Source organism: Rhinoraja longicauda, chromosome 38 (genome assembly GCF_053455715.1).
Source record: "Rhinoraja longicauda isolate Sanriku21f chromosome 38, sRhiLon1.1, whole genome shotgun sequence".
In the NCBI taxonomy this organism is placed as follows: Eukaryota; Metazoa; Chordata; class Chondrichthyes; order Rajiformes; family Arhynchobatidae; genus Rhinoraja; species Rhinoraja longicauda.
The window spans coordinates 10,512,870-10,535,368 of NC_135990.1; the positions used below are offsets into that span (position 1 = coordinate 10,512,870).

General features: G+C 48.2%; 1 protein-coding gene across 1 annotated transcript in view; it reads right to left on the reverse strand.

Moving 5' to 3' along the window:
• Nucleotides 1–22,499, reverse strand: part of LOC144611006 (RNA-binding protein with multiple splicing 2-like) — a 90,723-nt gene that overhangs the window by 14,147 nt on the left and 54,077 nt on the right. The window contains 3 exon segments of the mRNA XM_078430097.1: nt 6,536–6,686; nt 12,527–12,589; nt 20,508–20,564. Coding sequence (XP_078286223.1) covers nt 6,536–6,686; nt 12,527–12,589; nt 20,508–20,564 — 271 coding nt within the window.

Consider the following 22,499-nt stretch of genomic DNA (forward strand, 5'->3'; position numbering starts at 1 on the left):
GATTTTTCGGGGTCGGGACCATTCTTCAGTCTGAAAAGTGCCGACCTAAAATGCCACCTCTCCATGTTGTCCAGAGATGCTGCCTGACCCACTGAGTTACTCCAGCACTTGTGTCTTTTTATGGTAAACCAGCAGTTGCAGTTCCTTAAGGCGGGAAATTTAATTATAGGAGACCAAATAATGTCATTCAGGGGGCAACAGAAGGATTTCTAGCATTTTGTGAATAAAAAAGTTAAACTTTTACACCCACTCAAGAATATTTATTCATTCTGGATGAGATTAAAAGTTAATTTAGTACAAAATACACCGTGACAATGCTGATAATTATAGTGTTAAGGTTTCTACATTTCAGAACGGCACAGTGGTAGAGTTGCTGCCTTACAGCACCAGAGACCCGGGTTCGATCCTGACTACGGGTGCTGTCTGTACAGAGTTTGTACGTTCTCCCCATGACCTGCATGGGGTTTTTTCCGGGTGCTCCGGTTTCCTCCCACATTCCAAAGACGTACAGGTCTGTGGGCTAATTGGCTTCGGTAAAAAGTGTAACTTGTCCTTAGTGCGCAAGATGAACAGGGATTTTTGGCCGGCGTGGATAGCGTTGCCAGCGTTGTCGACTATCTCACTCCCAAATACGGTACAAGGTGACGTCACCGCCCCGCGCTCCACGCCACTTCACTCAGCCAGTGGCCACGTGCTCCCGCTCCACCAATGGCGGCCGCCCGGGCCGGGAGGCGGGTTACTACGCAACCTCCCTTAGGCGAACACACTCGGCCCCGCTCCCCGAACACACTCCGTTAGCCTGCAGTGTCTGGGCCTAGAGCGGCACGCGGGGCCTAATATGGGATAAAGACGGTCCCATATGGGACAAACCAATTTAGCCCAAAATACGGGATGTCCCGGCTAATACGGGACAGTTGGCAACCGTAGGCGCTGACTCAGTGGGCCTGTATCTGCACAGCGTCTCTAAACTAAACCAATACAGATTATAAAAGCAGTTAGCACAAATTTATCTGTACAATTTAATAAATACAACAATTTAGACAATTGTCACTAATCTTGAGTGCAATCTCCAGCTTTAATCTTAGTATTGGTTCACAAGGTCAAATTTGATGGCTGTCTGCCAATGGTTTAGACTAATTAAGCAATTGGCGATACTGCAGGCCCAACTTTAATCCAACATAGGCCACACACGATTTTACATTTGGTCATATTTACAGACTGTTCTTTAAATAAAAATCTATGTCCAATCCCTTGATACAAATAATGAATACATTAACTTGTGTCTTGGCCGAAATACAACTATGCTTTTGAAAGTGCATCTTCTAATGAAAATAGTCTTACGGGACCCCACCAAAGATGGCACCTGGCTGGGGGTGCCAACTACCTCACTCCCAAATATGGGGCAAGGTGACATCGCCGCCCCACGTGACCTCACCCGGCCAGCGGCCATGTGCTCCCGCTCCACCAATGGCGGCCGCCCGGGCCGGGAGGCGGGTTGCTAAGCAATCTCCGTTAGGCGAACACTCTCGGCCCCGCTCCCCGAACACACTCCGTTAGCCCACATTGTCTGGGCCTACCGCGTCCGGGCCTACAGTGTCCCCCGGGCCTAATACGGGACAAGGCCGGTACAGCGGTAGAATTACTGCCTCACAGCTCCAGAGACCCGGGTTCGATCCTGACCACGGGTGCTATCTGTACGGAGTTTGTGCGTTCTCCCTGTGACCGTGTGTGTTCTCCGGGTGCTCTGGTTTCCTCCCACACTCCAAAGACGTACAGGTTTGTAGGTTAATTGGCTTTTGTAAATTGTCCCTAGCGGGCTGAAGGGCTGGTTTACACGCTGTATCTCAAAACTAACTAAGCCTTTTACCCCATTTCCAGATGAGAGGTCAGGCATACCTCTAGTTAAGTAGCTTAAAATCTCTTGTCATTTGGGAACAGTTAGAAACAAAGCTCAACTCATTGGAACTATCTCATGAAGAGATTAATTTTAAGGATCAACTGAAGATAGACACAAAAAGCTGGAGTAACTCAGCGGGACAGGCAGCATCTGTGGAGAGTTTAGTTTAGTTTAGAGATACAGTGCGGAAACAGGCCCTTTCGGCCCACCGGGTCCGCACCGACCAGCAATCCCTGCACATTAACTCTATCCCATACCCACCAAGGACAATTTTTACATTTACCAAGCCATTTAACCTACAAATTTGTACGCCTTTGGAGTGTGGGAGGAAACCGAAGATCTCAGAGAAAACCCACACAGGTCACGGGGAGAACGTACAAACTCCATACAGACGGCACCCGTAGTCGGGATCGAGCCCGGTCCTCCGGCGCTGCATTCGCTGTAAGGCAGCAACTCTACCGCCCAAAAGAAGGAGAGAAGGAATGGACAACTGTTCAAGGATAATCTGTGTTTCAAGTAGTGGAGGGTTTACCAAACTAAGATATCAGCTGTGGCATAGTGGACCAGTCACAATCAAACTAAGGTGGTCGGAAGAGAGATGACCGGTCCCACAATCCAACCAGTTCACGAAACCTCACTGGTAATTCTTGGCCCAAGTCACACTATCAACAAAGCTAAGTTAAAAAATATTTAGACAAACTTATTTTGACTGGTTTCAAGTGGTCAAGGTTCAATAAAGCTCCAGGAATGGGTGTAGAGGGCGAGGGGATGGGAAGTTTCCTTCCTAGTCTTCATTTCAAAGACTAAACAGATCAGGTCAGCCTGATAGCGACCACATGCATTGAAGGAAATAACGGCATAACACGCAGTCATTTGAAAATTGCTCAATTTTAGTTAATTACACTTGGAATCTCCAGTTTGTAGATTTCCTTCATTATCGTTCAACCTTGAAGCCGCCACAAACATCATGCGCCCCCTCCTTCAGGCTAATTAAGGTCCATTATATTCTGCTTTCAGCCCAACTGCTATCAAATTAGGCAACCCAGGTGCTCCATTCCAGCAACATTCAAGACAATTCCAATTAGTAACCGTCCGGACTGCTCAGAGTTCAATTCCTATTTGATTGCTATTCCCATTCAATTCCGAAGATGGACACAAAATGCTGGAGTAACTCAGCGGGACAGGCAGCATCACCGGAGGGAAGGAATGGGTGACGTTTCCGATCGAGACCCTTCTTGCAAGGGTTACTCCGGCATTTTGTCTTAACATCAGTGTAAACCTGCATCTGCAGATCCTTCCTACACCTATTCAATTCCTACACAGGTGTGGAGACGCACACCTCCAGATTCTGGGATAGTTTCCTCCCCGCTGTTATCAGGCAACTGAATCATCCCACCACAACCAGAGAGCAGTCCTGAACTACTATCTACCTCATTGGTGACCCTCGGACTATCCTTGATCGGACTTTACCTTGCACTAAACATTATCCCCTTATCATGTATCTCTGCACTGCAAATGGCTCGATTGTCACCATGTATTGTCTTTCCACTGACTGGTTGGCGCGCAACAAAAGCTTTTCACTGTACCTCGGTACAGGTGACAATAAACTACACTGAAATGGAAGCTTTTTTTGTGGAGTCAAGTCTTGGCTGGGAATGTGGGGAGAGAAAGGCATGAAGGATACTCCTGGCTGCTCTATGAAAAAACTGCTAGAAAGTTACTTTGTCAGCTACAAAACTATTAAAGGTTCAATGGTGCTTTGCTGTTTATTGTCACATGTGCAAATGCACAGCACAATTACATTTGTACACACAGCTCAGTAAAGTATAGCTGTACCAAAGCACAATCCCCGATTGGCAAAGTGTACAGAAATAGTCCACTGAGCCCACATGCAAGAGGCACCAGGTTCTGGCCTTGCCATTGATAAATGGCCAACACTTCGCATAATGGTTTCTTGGGTATGAACTGCGGGCAGCTAGCTATACCCAGGCAAGATTAATGCTCCAAGGCAATGTGATGCTCATTGCAAATGTTGCATGCCACTTTTAAAGTGCTGAAGTAGTCCAAGTCTTGAATTATAGTTTGCTTATGGCAAGGCATCACTTGTTGCAAGAGCAGAACACCAAAGCCCGTAATTGTTTGGAAAGGTCAACCAACACTTCACTAACTCAAAGATAGACACAGAATGCTGGAGTAACTCAGCGGGACAGGCAGCATCTCTGGAGAGAAGGAATGGGTGACGTTTCGGGTCGAGACCCTTCTTCAGACTTTCTCTCCAGAGATGCTGCCGAGTTACCCCAGCATTTTGTGTCTACCTTCGATTTAAACCAGCATCTGCAGTTCCTTCCTACACACTTCACTAACTCAGCCAGAGAGCACGGTGGCACAGCGGTAGAGCTGCTGCCCCACAGCGCCAGGGACCCAGGTTCGATCCTAACAATGGGTGCTGTCGGTGTAGTTTGCATGTTCTACCTACGACCATGTGAGTTTCCTCCGGGTGCTCCGGTTTCCTCCCACACCCCAAAGACGCACAGGTTTGTAGGTTGGTTGGCTTCTGTAAAATTGGGGATTCCCCCTGGTGTGTAGGGTAGTGCTAGCATACGGTGTGATCGCTGGTCGGAGTGGAATCGGTGGGCCGAAGGGCCCATTGTGTCTCTAAAGTCCAAAGTCTAAAAGCACACTGGTTGTGTAAAGTGCACCATCTTGAAACATGTGCTTTGTTGGCACGTGTTGACGTACAATGGAGAAACTTTGTAGTCGTTGGGATGCGGTGGCGGTGAAAGTTCATAAGTGATAGGCGCAGAATTAGGCCATTCGGCCCATTAAGTTTACTCCGCCATTCAATCAAGGCCGATCTCTCTCCCTCCTAACCCCATTCTCCTACCTTCTCCCCATAACCCCTGAAACCCGCACTAATCAAGAATCTTTCTCTGCCTTAAAAATATCCACCGACTTGGCCTCCACAGCCTTCTGTGGCAATGAATTCCACAGATTCACCACCCTCTGACTAAAGACATTCCTCCACATCTCCTCCCAAGGGAATATCCTTTAATTCTAGGGTTGCCAACTATCTCACATCCAAATATGGGACAAGGTGACGTCACCGCCCCGCGCCCCACGTGACCTCACCCAGCCAGCGGCCATGTGCTCCCGCTCCACCAATGGCGGCCGCCCGGGCCGGAAGGCGGGTTGCCATGCAACCTCCGTCAGGTGAACACACTCGGCACCGCTCCCCGAACACACTCCGTTAGCCTACACTGTCCCGGCCTACAGGCCTAATACGGGACAAGGGAGGTCCCGTACGGGACAAACCAATTTAGCCCAAAATACGGGATGTCCCGGCTAATACGGGACAGTTGGCAACCCTAGTTAATTCTGCAGCGATGACCTCTGGTCCTAGACTCTCCAACTAGTGGAAACATCCTCTCCATATTCACTCTGTCCAGAACAAGGTGCCACAGTTTAAGAATAAGGGGTAGGCCATTTAGAACTGAGATGAGGAAAAACTTTTTCAGTGAGAAAGTTGTGAATCTGTGGAATTCTCTGCCTCAGAAGGCAATGGAGGCCAATTCTCTGAATGCATTCAAGAGAGAGCTAGATAGAGCTCTTAAGGATAGCGGAGTCAGGGGGTATGGGGAGAAGGCAGGAACGGGGTACTGATTGAGAATGATCAGCCATGATCACATTGAATGGCGGTGCTGGCTCGAAGGGCCTCCTCCTGCACCTATTGTCTATTGCCTCTCGCTATGCGGCAAGTTTCAATGAGGGTGCCCCCTCATCCTTCGAAACTAGGGTTGCCAACTGTCCTGTATTAGCCGGGACATCCCGTATTTTGGGCTAGATTAGTTTGTCCCGTACGGGACCGCCCTTGTCCCGTATTAGCAGCGCCGCCAACTTCCTCACTCCCAAATACGGGACAAAGGGTGACATCAACGCCCCGCGCGGCCTCACCCAGCCAGCGGCCACACGTGCTCCCGCTCCACCAATGGCAGCCGACATTGGTGGAGCGGGAGCACGTGTCCCCACTGGCTGGGTGAGGCCGCGCGGGGAGTTGGCGTCACCCTTTGTCCCCTATTTGGGAGTGAGGAAGTTGGCAACCCCGTGCTAAACTGCCTTCCAAAGCAGGCCAAGATGGAACACCAGTCCACCACAACTGAACGCGCACCTCTGGACCACACGAAGGGTGGTACTGACTGGCCGTGAAAATCTTGATCAGCGTCCCATCCCAATGGCTGAAGGGCGCATGGCGGTGGGGAGCAGCAGTGGGGACCTAGGAGTGGGGAAAAAAAAGACCAGGTCTCCTTAATGTCCTCTTCTCAACGACCACCGCCATGCACGACCCAGCCTCAACGCTCGCACACAAACGTGTCTCCCCGACTCCTTCTCAGGGACAGACAGGGCCTGCAGACACGGCACACGGCCTACAGTGGAACGCTCGATGTGTGTGTGTGTGTGTGTGTGTGTGTGTGTGTGTGTGTGTGTGTGTGTGTGTGTGTGTGTGTGTGTGTGTGTGTGTGCGTGTGTGTGCGCGTGTGTGTGTGCGTGCGCAAAAAAACCCAACATGGCAATGCTTGGCGGGAGGTCAGAGAAAAAAAAAACATGGCAACGCTTGGCGGGAGGTCAGAGAGAGTCACTCACAGGGGTCCCGTGCGATGAAGTGCGCCCCCAGGGCAGGGTGCATGTTCGTGGGGTTCGGGGTGGCCATGAGCTTGCTCTTGGCCATCTTCGTGTTGGCCTTGGCGAATTCCAACCGGAGAGTTTGCGGGTTTTCAGGATCGAACCGAATACCCTACGGTAAAGAAAGACAACAAGGTCAACCAACAGGCCCAGAACTACGCCAACGATCACGGCGCACGAGGCCATGCAAATGTGATAGGAGTAGAACTAGGCCATTCGGACCATCTACTCCGCCATTCAATCACGGCTGATCCATCTCTCCCTCCTAACCCAATTCTCCTGCCTTCTCCCCATAACCTCTGACACCCGTACTAAGCAAGAATCTATCTATTCCCTGGTGTTTGAGGCCCTCTAAGGGGGCGCTGTAAACTGTTTATGTATGTGTTGTTAGGTATGTGTGCTATTCCATGTTCTTTTTTAGCACCTGCACTGATGTACAGCACTTTGGTCAACGTGGGTTGTGTGTACATGTGCTATGCAAATAAAATTGACTTGACTTGAGTTAAAAATATCCACTGACTTGGCCTCTACAGCCTTCTGTGGCAATGAATTCCACAGATTCGGAAATTTCTCCTCATCTTCTTAAAAGAACGTCCTTTAATTCTGAGGCAATGACCTCTATTCCCAGACTCTCCCACTAGTGGAAACATCCTCTCCACATCCACTCTATCCAAGCCTTTCACTATTCTGTACGTTTCACTGAGGTCCCCCCTCATTCTCCAAAACTCCAGCGAGTACTCAAGTGGTTCAGAGTCGAACATGAAGTTATATTGGGCTGGTTGGAGTTAAAGGCTCAACAACATTCAACCTTTATAAATTCCATGTTCTCAGAGCAGAATCTCTGAGAACGCACCTGGAGTACAGTGTGCAGTTTTGGTCTCCAAATTTGAGGAAGCATATTCTTGCTATTGAGGGTGTGCAGTGTAGGTTCACTAGGTTAATTCCCGGAATGGCGGGACTGTCATATATTGAAAAACTGGATCGACTAGGCTTGTATACACTGGAATTTAGAAGGATGAGAGGGGATCTTATCGAAACGTATAAGATTATTAAGGGGTTGGACACGTTAGAGGCAGGAAACATGTTCCCAATGTTGGAGGAGTCCAGAACCAGGGGCCACAGTTTAAGAAGAAGTGGTAGACCATTTAGAACTGAGATGAGGAAAAACATTTCCAGTCAGAGAGTTGTGAATCTGTGGAATTCACTGCCTTGGAAGGCAGTGGAGGCCAATTCTCTGGATGCATTCAAGAGAGAGCTAGATAGAGCTCTTAAGGATAGTGGAGTCAGGGGGTATGGGGAGAAGGCAGGAACGGGGTACTAATTGAGAATGATCAGCCATGATCACATTGAATGGCGGTGCTGACTCGAAGGGCCGAATGGCCTCATCCTGCACCTATTGTCTATTGTCTAATCCAGGCAGCCTCAATGTTGATTTCTCCATCCTTTAACTCTCTTCAAAGACTGTAATTCAGTGTGTAAAATAAACTTTAATTGATTAGGTAACTTTGTCTCCAACAAGCTTCAAGAATTGTGCAGGAAGGAACTGCAGATGCTGGTTTAAACCGTAGATACAAAATGCTGGAGGAACTCAGCAGGACAGGCAGCCTGCCAGGAGAAAAGGAATGGTGGACGTTTCGGGTCGAGACCCTTCTTCAGTCTTTCAGGGAGGTCTCGTTTCCATTTAGTTTAGTTTAGAGATACAGCGCGGAAACAGGCCCTTTCGGCCCACCGGGTCCGCGCCGACCAGCGATCCCCGCACATTAACACTATCCTACACCCACTAGGGACGATTTTTACATTTACCAAGCCAATTAACCTACAAACCTGTACGTCTTTGGAGTGTGGGAGGAAACCGAAGATCTCGGAGAAAACCCACGCAGGTCACGGGGAGAACGTACAAACTCCGTACAGACAGCACCCGTAGTCGGGATCGAACCTGGGTCTCCGGCGCTGCATTCGCTGTAAGGCAGCAACTCTACCGCTGCACCACCGTGCCTGCCCTTTCCCCTTACTCTGTCTGAAGGATTGGTGCTATTTAGAAGAAAGGCTGCATAGTATGAGAAATTGATTACAATAGACGCGCCAAACTTCAAAATATGCTGCAAGGAGTCGCATAAAACATTGATATTCAGCTTTGATATTCCAGCCACACAATCTCAAAAGGCAGAGATTCTTGGATCTGAGGGAATGTGGTTCAGAGAGATCTCAGGAGCTGGAGGGTATTGGTGAGAGTAGGGAGAAGATCAAATCATTTGTGAACAAGCCGATATTAAATATACACAGTGGCTCCACTCTGCCTGGGGAAGAACACTTCTCATGTGAACCCTACCTCAGGTTGCCAACTTCCTCACTCCTAAATAAGGGACAAAGGGTGACATCACCACCCTGCACCCCATGTGACCTCACTCAGCCAGCAGCCACATGCTCCCGCTCCACCAATGGCAGCCGCCCGGGGCGGGAGGCAGGTTGCTATGCAACCTCCCTTAGGCGGCGCCCGGACCTCCGGGCCTACAGTGCCCCCCGGGCCTAATACAGGACAAAGGGGGTCCCGTACGGGACAAACCAATTTAGACAATAGACAATAGGTGCAGGAGTAGGCCATTCGGCCCTTCAAGCCAGCACCGCCATTCAATGTGATCATGGCTGATCATTCTCAATCAGTACCCCGCTCCTGCCCTCTCCCCATACCCCCTGACTCCGTTATCCTTAAGAGCTCTATCTAGCTCTCTCTTGAATGCATTCCATCTATCTAGCTCTCTCGAATGCATTCAGAGAATTGGCCTCCACTGCCTTCTGAGGCAGTTCTAAATGGCCTACCCCTTATTCATAAACTGTGGTCCCTAGTTCTGGACTCCCCCAACATTGGGAACATGTTTCCTGCCTCCAACGTGTCCAACCCCTTAATAATCTTATATGTTTAGCCCAATATACGGGATGCCCTGGCTAATGCAGGACAGTTGGCAAATCTAACCCTACCCTTGGTGAAAACTGAAGGCAAGGCCTCACGTGCTGTGCTGGATCCACAAGACATTTTCCGCACCCCACCCTCCCCACTCTCCTATCCGCACCCCACCCTCCCCTCCATTGTAGCAGTGTCAGCCATTCAATTGCATCGTACATTCTGAATTTCCAATGTTTAGTTTCGTTTAGGGCCGCACAGTGATAAGAGTTGCTGCCTTACAACGCCAGAGACTCGGGTTCGATCCCGACTACGGGTGCTGTTTGTGCTGAATTTGTACACTCTCCCCGTGACCTGCGTGGGTTTTCTCCGAGAACTTTGGCCTCCCACACTCCAAAGATGTACAGGTTGTTGGTTGATCGGCGTGGTATAGATGTAAAATTGTCCCTCGTGTCCGGTAGTGTTAATGTGTAGGGATTGCTGGTTGGTGCGGACACGATGGGCCAAAAGATCTGTTTCCGCGCTTTTTACGGTGCAGTTCCTTTCTGAATAATAATTGTTTAGCTCTTGCTAATTATGATAGCTACCAAGCTTGATCCCATCTTCTGTACCAAGTCCATAGGAGGTTCCTGGTTAATAAACAGGTTCCATTTCAAAAGACAATTCTGTCCACAAGTTTGATAATACATGAAAGGACACTAAGTGCTGGTGTAGCTCAGGTCAGGCAGCATCTCTGGAGAAACTCAGTGGGTTAGACAGCATCTCTGGAGAATAGGAATAGGTGATGTTTCAGGTCAAGACCTTTCTTGTGTCTACCTTCGCTTTAAACCAGCATCTGCAGTTCTTTCCTACACATCTTTGGAGAACATGGATAGGGGACACTACAGGTCAGGACCCATCTTCAGACACACACATATTGACACAACACGCGTATACAAAGAAATGCTTGACTTGGTAACCACACCACGAGAGTATTGTGACCATTGACAACATGAACAATTACTAAAAGCACAGGAGATCAAGGAGTGATCTTATAGAAGGTGAGGCACATACAATAACATCTAAGAGACAGAGACACAGTCAACAGGTGCAGGAGGAGACCATTCGGCCCTTCGAGCCAGCACAGCCATTCAATGTGATCATGGCTGATCATACACAATCAGTACCCCGTTCCTGCCTTCTCCCCATACTCCACTAGCCCTAAGAGCTCTATCTAACTCTCTTTTGAATGCATCCAGTGAATTGGTCTCCACTGCCTTCTGAGGCAGAGAATTCCACAAATTCACAACTCTCTGACTGAAAAAGTGTTTCCTCACCTCAGTTCTAAATGGCCTCCCCCTTATTTTTATTTTTGGACATTTGGACAAGTGCAGGGATTGGAAATGCTTAGAGGAATATGGGCCAAATGCAGGCCAGAGGGAACTAGCTTGGATGGGGCATCTTGGTCAGGATGGACGGGTTGGGCCTAAGGGCCATTTTATGTGCCATGACTAAGACTCTACAGAAAACAGTTACGAAGTCTAGGAAAAATTAATACCAAGGTATGCAAATAAGAAAAAAGTATCCAGATTTTTTTAAACTGAGCATTAGAGGAACTAATAAATGGGAAAGATGCTTTAAACAAATATTTTTTTCCTCAGTCTTTTCTGGAGAAAACATCTGAGAACTAGTTCATCAGGAATTTGTAGGGCAAAGAATTCATAAAGCTATATCATGTGGCATAAACAGCTTGGAGCCATGGGCCGACGAGCCTCCAAATGCTGATGGATTTACAGAGTGCAGAACAGTACAGCACAACAGATTCATTGGTTTAGTTTAGAGATACAGCGCGGAAACAGGCCCTTCGGCCCACCGAGTCCGTACCGACCAGCGATCCCCGCACACTAACACTATCCGACACACACACGGGACCATTTATAATTATACCAAGCCAATTAACCTGCATGTCTTTGGAGTGTGGGAGGAAACCGGAGCACCCTGAGAAAATCCACACAGGTCACAGGGAGAACGTACAAACCGTACAGACAGATTTAGATTTTTAGATTTAGGGATATAGCGCTGAAACAGGCCTTTCGGCCCACCGGGTCCGCGCCGCCCAGCGATCCCCGCACATTAACACTATCCCACACACACTAGGGACAATTTTTACATTTTACCCAGTCAATTAACCTACATACCTGCACGTCTTTGGAGTGTGGGAGGAAACCGAAGATCTCGGAGTAAACCCACGCAGGTCACGGGGAGAACGTACAAACTCCGTACAGACGGCACCCGTAGTCAGGATCAAACCCGAGTCGACGGCGCTGCATTCGCTGTAAGTCAGCAACTCTGCGGCACCAAAACGGTACACGATAGCGCGACAATTTTAGGCCCACCTTACTCACCGTCGTCCCTTTGGTGCTAATGGAAGACGTTTCATTGAAATCGGGGTTATATTGTTAAAGTTATTCACATTGAAAAGTTTAAATCTATCCCCTAGGGAGGGAAGGAGGGAGGAAGGGGGGTGGAGGGAGGTTAAGGGGGGTTGAGGGGGTTGGAGTGAGGGGGAAGGGAAGGGAGGAGGGGATGGGAGGAGAGGGGGAGAGGGTGCTGTACCAATGGAGAAGTTTGGGCCCAACGGGTCCATTTGGTCTAGTAAATTATTAAAACTAAAAAACTAAACTAAAACTATCATGTTCTCCATAGATGCTGCCCCGAATTGTCCCGAATATGTGTAGGATAGTGTTAGTGTGCGGGGATCGCTGTTCGGTGTGGACATGGTGGGCTGAAGGGCCTGTTTCTGCGCTGTATCTTTAAACAATTCATTGTGTGAAAGTGGTCACAGTTAAATTGGGATGCAGCCAGGATACATCAGACAAGAGCCATTATTTGCAGGAAGGAACTGCAGATGCTGGTTTAAACCGAAGATAGACACAAAATGTTGGAGTATCTCAGTGGGACAGGCAGCACCTCTGGAGAGAAGGAATGGGTGACGTTTTGGGTCGAGACCCTTCTTCGGACTGATCAATAACTTTGACTGAATGGCCCAAGATAAACAATTGGTCAGTACTTACGTTTAACGCATTCTTTGCCGTTTCTGCTCCAGCTCGACTGTCAAATGTTACAAAACCAACTGGCTGAAAGAAAAAGGGGAAACGATTAAATAAGGCAATGCGAGATACTGGAACAATAACCAAATGCCCCATTCCCAAGGCAAATAGCATGGTTTCCAAACTTCTAAAAAGGCTGGGATTAATCATCGATTTAAATTGACTTCACATGTTGTAGAGTTACTCCAACACTTCACATGTTGTAGAGTTACTCCAACACTTCACATGTTGTAGAGTTACTCCAACACTTCACATGTTGTAGAGTTACTCCAACACTTCACATGTTGTAGAGTTACTCCAACACTTCACATGTTGTAGAGTCATTAAAAACTTCTGATCATAACCACTTTCATAGAAAGGTTGGGGTAAACCACCACTTGTTTTGACTAAAGTGTACAACTTCCATTTTGCTACTCAGAGGTGTTAAAATACAAAATAGTCAAACCGAGACACACATATGGAAGGGTTGCACACAGGCTAAGCTTAGGACTAATTTTTTTCACTTGCCAGCTGGACTGGAAGATCGTTTGATAAATGCAATGCTTTTTTTTTTTACGAGTTTGTTTCTAAACCAGCTGCTTGTTAAACTGTGGGACTGCAAACATTGGGCTATTGAAGAACAGGCTCAACTTCCTGCTATATATCAAAAAGAGCTCATGTATTTGACTGGGGAAATAGAAGCCATTGACCTCTCTGATGTGCTAACTGGAGCCAGAGTTTAGTTTAGTTGAGAAATACAGTGCGGAAACAGGCCCTTCGGCCCACCAAGTCCACACCAACCAGCGATCCCCACACATTCATAACAAGAGGAGTTGAGTATAGGAGCAAAGAGGTCCTTCTGCAGTTGTACAAGGCCCCAGTGAGACCGCACCTGGAGTACTGTGTGCAGTTTTGGTCTCCAAATTTGAGGAAGGATATTCTTGCTATTGAGGGCGTGCAGCGAAGGTTCACGAGGTTAATTCCCGGAATAGCAGGACTGTCGTATGTTGAAAGATTGGAGCGACTGGGCTTGTATACACTGGAATTTAGATGGATGAGATGGGATCTTATTGAAACGTATAAGAATATTAAGGGGTTGGACACGTTAGAGGCAGGAAACATGTTCCCAATGTTGGGGGAGTCCAGAACCAGGGGCCACAGTTTAAGAATAAGGAGTAGGCCATTTAGAATGGAAATGAGGAAAAACTTTTTCAGTCAGAGAGTTGTAAATCTGTGGGATTCTCTGCCTCAGAAGGCAGTGGAGGCCAATTCTCTGGATGCTTTCAAGAGAGAGCTAGATAGAACTCTTAAGGACAGTGGAGTCAGGGGGTATGGGGAGAAGGCAGGAACGGGGTACTGATTGAGAATGATCAGCCATGATCACATTGAATGGTGGTGCTGGCTTAAAGGGCCGAATGGCCTACTCCTGCACCTATTGTCTGTTAACACCAGGAACAATTTTTACACATACACCAAGCGTATCTTGTTTGAGGCAAGAACTGGTGGGGTGCAGAAAGAAAGCAAATGAATAAATACTATTAAGAAACCTGTTAAAAGTATTGTGAAAGGATCCCAAAGTAGAACAACCATTTAGGGAAGTTCATTGTTCTCATAGATGTACAGGGCCTCTTGATGCCCAGAGTCTCTTGCCCAGAGTAGATGGACGGAGGACCAGAGGTTTAAGGTGAAGGGGAAAAGATTTAATAGGAATCTGAGGGATAACTTTTTCCACACAAAGGGTGGTGGATGTATGGAACAAGCTGCCAGAGGAGGTAGTTGAGGCTGGGACTATCCCAACATTTAAGAAACAGTTAGACAGTACATGGATAAGACAGGTTTGGAGGGATATGGGCCAAACGCAGGCGGGTGGGACCAAAGATAATAGAGCAGAGCAAGATAGACCACTCGACCCTAAAAACCTTAGTATGTCATGGTGCCATTTTATTAGGCAGAAACATTTTAAAAGAAAAATAACAAAAATCTGTGAATTGATAGATGAGATATATTCTGCATTTTAATGGTATCATCACACATACTGTTCCCCCAAAACACTGATTACACTACGAGAGGCATAGCGAACAGCGGGTTTTGCTTACTAAAATGGCTCTTTTGCGTACTACACTTCAGTATAGGCGATTTCAACGGAGTAGTTCAACTTCAAAGGTATTTATTCACAAAATGCTGGAGTAACTCAGCAGGTCAGGCAGCATCTCAGGAGAAGGAATGGGCGACGTTTCGGGTCGACTCTGAAGAAGGGTCTCGACCCGAAACCTCGCCCATTCCTTCTCTCCTGAGATGCTGCCTGACCTGCTGAGTTACTCCAGCATTTTGTGAATAAATACCTTCGATTTGTACCAGCATCTGCAGTTATTTTCTTACACTACGAGTAGATCATCTTGTTCCTCTAGTATCTTTGGGTGGGACTAGTGTACCTGGGACATGTTGGCCGGTGCAGACAAGTTAAGCCAAGGGGTGTTTCCACGCTGTATCACTCTATGACTAACTCTATATCAGAGTTTGGTTTAGAATAGTTTCGTTTAGAGATGCAGCGTGTAAACAGGCCCCTTTGGCCCACCGAGTCCACGCCCACCAGCAATCCCCGCACACTAACACTATCCTACACACTAACACTATCCTACACACACTGGGGACAATTTACAATTTTACCGAGCCAATTAACCTCCAAACCTGGAGAGAAGGAATGGGTGCTGTTTCGGGTCGAGACCCCCAGTCTGAAGAAGGGTCTCAACCCGAAATGTTACCCGTTCCTTCCTTCCAGAGATGCTGCCTGCCCCGCTGAGTTACTCAGGCTTTTTGTGTCTATCTTCAAATCAAAAACAAGCTGGATTTGGGGCTGTGCTTAAACTTGAACCGTTTGCTAAGGTGTCATCATTAGATGTTTCTAAAATAGGATACCATAACTCAAGTGCGGCTTTTGTTTCATATTCACTAAACGTTTGAAAAGGGCAGGTTAAAAGACCTTGAGCTATACCATTGGCACACATAGGAAGCGATTCAGTTTGAGTTCAGCAATTAAAGCAGGCACTTAGGCCCACTCTGTCCGTGTTAGCCATCAACCACCCATTTACACTAGTTCTATGTTGTCCAGGGTTGCCAACTGTCCCGTATTAGCCGGATCACCCCGTATTTTGGGCTACATTGGTTTGTCCTGTACGGGACCGCCCTTGTCCCGTACTAGTAGGGTTGCCAACTTCCTCACTCCCAAATAAGGGACAAAGGGTGACGTCACCACCCCACGTGACCTCACCCAGCCAGCGGCCACGTGCTCCCGCTCCACCAATGGCGTCCGCCATTGGTGGAGCGGGAGCACATGACCACTGGCTGGGCGAGGTCACGTGGGGCGGTGACGTCACCTTGTCCCTTATTTGGGAGTGAAGAAATTGGCAACCCTAATGCTATCCCATGTTCGCATCCACTCCCGCCACAAGGGGAAACTTACAGAAGCCACTTAACCTACAAAACCTGCACGTCCTTGGAGTGTGGGGAGAAACCGGAGCACCCGGAGAAAACCCACGCTGTACGTTCTCCCCGTGAAACCAACTCCGTACAGACAGCACCAGTGGTCAGGATTGAACCCGGATCTCTGTCGCTGTAGGTAGGGTTGCCAACTGTCCCGTATTAGCCGGGACATCCCGTATTTCAAGCTAAATTGGTTTGTCCCGTACTGGACCGTCCTGGTCCCGTTTCCGGCCCGCGGGCCGCTGTTGGCCAGAACAGCGTAGGCTAACGGAGTGTGTTCGGGGAGCGGGGCCGAGTGTGTTCGCCCATGGTGATTGCATGGCAACCCGCCTCCCGGCCCGGACGGCCGCCATTGGTGGAGCGGGAGCACGTGGCCGCTGGCTGGGTGAGGTGATGTGGGGCGCAGGGTGGTGACGCCACCTTGTCCCGTATTTGGGAGTGAGATAGTTGGCAGCCCTAGCTGTAAGGTAGCAACTCTACCGCTGCTCCACCGTGCCGCCACCCCAGATGCAGTTACACCAGCACTTAGTGTCTATCACTAGGGTACCATTCAACATCATCATAGCCTATCCAATTGCACTGTCAATTCTGCACTCACATCCAATCAACCATCCACTTCCTCAACTGACCTTGTGGGCATCTACAGGATGATGAATCTGTGGGATTCTTTGCCACAGAAGGCTGTGAAGGCAAAGTCAGTGGATATACAAGGCTGAGATAGATAGACTTGATTAGTACGGGTGTCAGGGGTTATGGGGAGAAGGCAGGAGGATGGGGTTAGGAGGGAGAGATAGATCAGCCATGATTGAATGGCAGAATAGACTTGATGGGCCGAATGGCCTAATTCTGCTCCTGTCACTTATGAACTTCTGATCTAAACATAGCTTCCACGGTTCTTTAACTCCCATAGACTCAACATTCAAATCAAATAGCACCTCAATTCCAAAACAGATTTTGTAGCAGTGATCCTAGTTTTTGGTTCCACCACACGATGAAACATGTTCCTGCACCTCATTCCTCAAGCGCTCGTTTTAACCATCACCCCCACAGTTTAAACACACGGTGGCACAGCGGTAGAATCGCTGCCTTACAGCGTTTGCAGCGCCAGAGACCCGGGTTCAATCCCAACTACGGGTGCTGTCCGAACGGAGTTTGTACGTTCTCCCCGTGACCTGCGTGGGTTTTCTCCGAGATCTTCGGTTCCCTCCCACACTCCGAAGGCGTACAGGTTTGTAGGTTAATTGGCTTGGTACAAGTGCAAAATTGTCCCTGGTGTGTGTAGGGATCGCTGGTCGGTGCGCATTCGAAGGGCCTGTTTCCACGCTGTATCCCTAAACTGAAACTAATCCAGTAGGTAAAAGTCTAGTGCGTCCAACAATCCCCAGGTGTAATCCATCACAAGCTTGAAAGACTTAGGAACAGCTTCTCCCCCTCCATTCTCAGGCTTCTGAACGGTCCTTCCATAAGCTAGAGTACTGTCCGATTCACCTCCACCGTATCGTGGACATTGGACTGTCTATAGAACGGGATGCACTGCAACAGAGGACACAAATCTGCACGATTTGCTCTCTCTAGTGTCCTCTAGTTTAAACAAATTATTATCTGTGTATAGTATATCTGGGGTTGCCAACTTCCTCCCTCCCAAATACAGGATAAGGTGATGTCACCACCCCGGTTGGTCTGTTGTGAACTGTACTTGTTGATATTGGTTTACAGTACTCCCATTCCTTCTCTCCAGAGATTCCTTCTCTCCCCCAGCATTTTGTGTCCATCTTCTGTTGCAAGTTGGTACTGGTGGAGGGAGGGGGGGGGGGGGCGAGGGGGAGGGGAAGACGACGACTCAGTGGGCTGAAGGGCAATAAAACAAGACTTGGGAGACTGTCAGCAGCTGCCCTGTAGCAATGTTACAAAGTGGTGGGAGTTGACACCTTAATCTAAATGCGTTTGGAACCATGGTACTAGTCAGACCAAAGATCCAATGCCTTCTTGCTAACTTCACCCAGTCCAGCATTAAAATTTGTCAAAATCTTTCAGCCACTTATTCAAAAGTAGATTAAAACACCAAAGGTCGCTCAGTCATAGCGTCAGAGTGATATAGTGGGGAAACAGGCCCTTCGGCCCAACTTGCCCACACCAGCCAACATGTCCAAGGTACATAGGGTTGCCAACTTTCTCACTCCCAAATATGGGACAAGATGACGTCACCGCCCTACGCGACCTCACCAAGCCAGCGGCCACGTGCTCCCGCTCTACCAATGGCGGCCGCCAAGGCAGAGCACATGGCCTCTGGCTGGGTGAGGTCACGCGGGGCTGTGACATCACGCTTTGTCCCTTATTTGGGAGTGAGGAAGTTGGCAACCCTACTAATACGGGACAAGGGCAGTCCCGTACGGGACAAACTAATTTAGTCCAAAATACGGAATGTCCTGGCTAATACGGGACAGTTGGCAACCCTATCATAGAGTCAGAGTGATACAGTGTGGAAACAGGCCCTTTGGCCCAACTTGCCCTTACTGGCCAACATGTCCCAGCTACACTAGTCCCACCTGCCTGTGCTTGGTCCATATCCCTCCAAAGTTGTCCTATCCACCCAGTCTTAGAAGCTTGCATGATTTGAGCTACCACTTCCGAAACCAATTAAAGTTGAAGAGGCTCTTGGATAGGCACATGGAACTGCGTGGAATAGAGGGATATGGATCATGTACAGGCAGATGAGATTAGTTTAACTTGCCATCATGTTCGGCACAAACATTGTGGGCCGAAGGGCCTGCCCTGTACTGTACTGTTCTACATGTAGAAAGGAACTGCAGATGTTGGTTTACACCGAAAATAGACAAAATGGTGGAGTAACTTAGTGGGTCAGGCAGCATCTCTGGAGAATTGGAATAGGTGATGTTTTGTGTCGAGACCGTTCTGCAGACTGACGTTTCAGGTCAAACCCTTGTCTTCAATTCAGGCTCATTCTGAAGAGTCTCGACCCAAAATGTCACCCATTCCTTGTCTCGAGATGCTGCCTGTGTCTATCTTCGTTTCTGTTCTATGCAACCACTACACTCAGCCATCAGCTACATTAACTCTTCCTTGCCTTCCCACCTCTCTACCTTCCCTATTGCTTGCATTTATTTGCCACATGTCCCCAGTTTTCAGCCCCGTACATTACAAAACCCGCCTGGTTTAGTCTTCATGGTGTTTAGGTTATATACTAGAATCAGCCATCCACAAATTTCTTGTTACACAGTCCTGAAGGATCTTTGTTTCAACTAGTTTATAGTCAGATTGTACACCATTAGATAAAAATCAGTTTAGTTTAGTTTAGTGATACAGCGCGGAAACAGGCCCTTCAGCCCACACTGACCAGCTATCCCCGCACCCTAACACTATCCTACACACACCAGGGACAATTTACATTTTTTGTACCAAGCCAATTAACCTACAAAGCCTGTCTGAAGAAGAAAACTGCAGATGCTGGTTTGAATCGAAGGTAGACACAGAATGCTGGAGTAACTCAGCGGGTCAGGCAGCATCTCTGGAGAGAAGGAATGGGTGACGTTTCGGGTCGAGAGTCTCGACCCGTAACGTCACCCATTGCTCCTCTCCTGAGATGCTGCCTGACCCGCTGAGTTACTCCAGCATTTTGTGTCTACCTTTAACCTACAAAACCTGTATGTCCCGGAATGGCGGGACTGTTATATGTTGAAGGACTGGAGCGACTAGACTGGAATTTAGAAGGATGATAGGAGATCTTATGGAAACGTATAAGATTATTAAGGGGTTGGACACATTAGAGGCAGGAAACATGTTCCCAATGTTGGGGGAGTCCAGAACAAGGGGCCACAGTTTAAGAATAAGGGGTAGGCCATTTAGAACGGAGATGAGGAAAAACTTTTTCAGTCAGAGAGTTGTGAATCTGTGGAATTCTCGGCCTCAGAAGGCAGTGGAGGCCAATTCTCTGAATGCATTCAAAAGAGCTAGATAGAGCTCTTAAGGATAGCGGAGTCAGGGGGTATGGGGAGAAGACAGGAACGGGGTACTGATTGAGAATGATCAGCCATGATCACATTGAATGGCGGTGCTGGCTCGAAGGGCCTCCTTCTGCACCTATTGTCTATGGAGTGTGGGAGGAAACCGGAGCACCTGGAGAAAACCCACGCAGGTCACGGGGCCAACGTACAAACTCCGTACAGACAGCACCCGTAATCAGGACAGCAGCTCTACCGCCGCGCCACATTCAGTTTCCGAATTCGAAGGACCCCCGGCCCGAAGTGTCACCTATCCATGTTCTCCAGAGATGCTGCCCGACCCACTGAGTAACGCCAGGTTTTTCCGCCCAATTTGACATTTTAGATTTCTGTGACTTACGCACCAGGAACTGCGGAAGATCAGTTGGATTATAATCAAGAGAGAAAAAAAACAACAGGTTTAAAGAAAGGGAGTGAAGGGATTTGGGGTTGAGGAACCAAGGCCAAAAACACAACTAAGATCTTACCGAATTGTAGGGCCAAGACGTGGGGCTGTATGGTCTAATCCTTCTATCAATATGTTCCTATAGAAGGACAAGATCGTGAAGCAGCATTAGGTCACACCCTCTTCTCGTATGGATAACCCAAATTTCCCTTGTACCAATTATCTTTTCTGCCCAATTGCTTTGCCCATGCCACTATGAGGGTTGCCAACCTCCTCACTCCCAAATACGGGGACAAGGGGCGTCACCGCCCCGCGCGACCTCGCACAGCCAGCGGCCACGTGCTCCCGCTCCACCAATGGCGGCCGCCATTGGTGGAGCGGGAGCACGTGGCCGCTGGCTGGGTGAGGTCGCGTGGGGCGCGGGGCGGTGACGTCACCCTTTGTCCCTTACTTGGGAGTGAGGAAGTTGGCAACCCTACTAATACGGGACAAGGGCCAAACTAATTTAGCCCAAAATACGGGATGTCCCGGCTAATACGAGACCGTTGGCAACCCTAGCCACATCCTTAATTTTGAGAGAAAGGCCAATAAAGTCTTGTACATTAAACTCAGTCCCTTACTCGGTTAGATTAAAGTCAAGCACTCTGCACCAAATACCCAGAGCACCCAGCTACTATACCTTACCAATATAGAGTGATATAGCATGGAAACAGGTCCCCTCAGCCCAACATACCCACACCAACCAACATGTCCCATCTATACTAGTCTCACCTGCCCGCATTTGGCCCATATTATTATTATCCCTCTAAATTTGTCCTATCCATGTACCCGCGAAAGAGCTTCTTAAACTTAGCGATAGTGCCCGCCTCAACTATTTCCGCCAACAGACTGTTCCATACACCCACCACCCTTCGAGAGGAAATGTTATCCCTTGGATTCCTCCAAAATCTTTACACCTTCACCTTAAACCCATGCCCTCTGGTTCACAATTCCCTTACTCTGGGCAAGTGCGTCTATCCGATCTATTCCTCTCATGGTTTGTACACCTCTAAGATCACCCCTTGTTCTCCTGCGCTCCAGGGAACAGGGGCCCAGCCTACTGAACCTCTCCCACTATATCTCAAACTCGCAAGATCCTTGTAAATCTTCTCTGCACCCGTTCCAACTTAACATCTTTCCTATAACACGGTGCCCAGAACTGAACAATACTCTAAATGCAGCCTCACCGATTATTTTTTTTTTAATAACTGCAACATGACCTCCCAATCTTCTATACTCAATGCTCTGATTGATGAAGGCCAATGTGTCAAAAGCCTTTTTGACCACCCTATCTACCTGTAACACCACATTCAAGGAACCATGCACCTGCACTCCTAGATCCCTCTGCTCTACAGCGCTCCCTGGAGCCTTACGGTGTAGGTATGAAAACTAATAGAAACATAGAAAATAGGTGCAGGAGGCCATTCGGCCCTTCGAGCCAGCACCGCCATTCAGTGTGATCATGGCTGATCGTCCACAATCAATAACCCGTGCCTGCCTTCTCCCCATATCCCTTGATTCCACTAGCCCCTAGATCTCTATCTAACTCTCTCTTAAATCCACCCAGTGATTTGGCCTCCACTGCCCTATGTGGCAGAGAATTCCACAAATTCACAACTCTGGGTGAAAAAGTTCCTTCCCACCTCAGTTTTAAATGGCCTCCTCTTTATTCTAAGACTATGGCCCCTGGTTCTGGACTCGCCCAACATTGGGAACATGTTTCCTGCATCTAGCTTGTCCAGTCCTTTTATAATTTTATAGGTTTCTATAAGATCCCCTCTCATCCTTCTAAACTCCAGTGAATACAATGTTCTACATGCCCTTTATGTTTATTGACAGGCCTTTATCTCTATATTTTAGTTTAGTTTAGAGATCTAGCATGGAAACAGGCCCTTCACAGGCCAACCATTCCTGTTCACAGTAGTTATATGTTAACCCACTTTCTCAGTTGCTCCTTGCACACGAAGGGCATTTTATAAAATATACAATTAACCTACAAACCCGCACACCTCTGGACTCGAGGAAACCAGAGCAC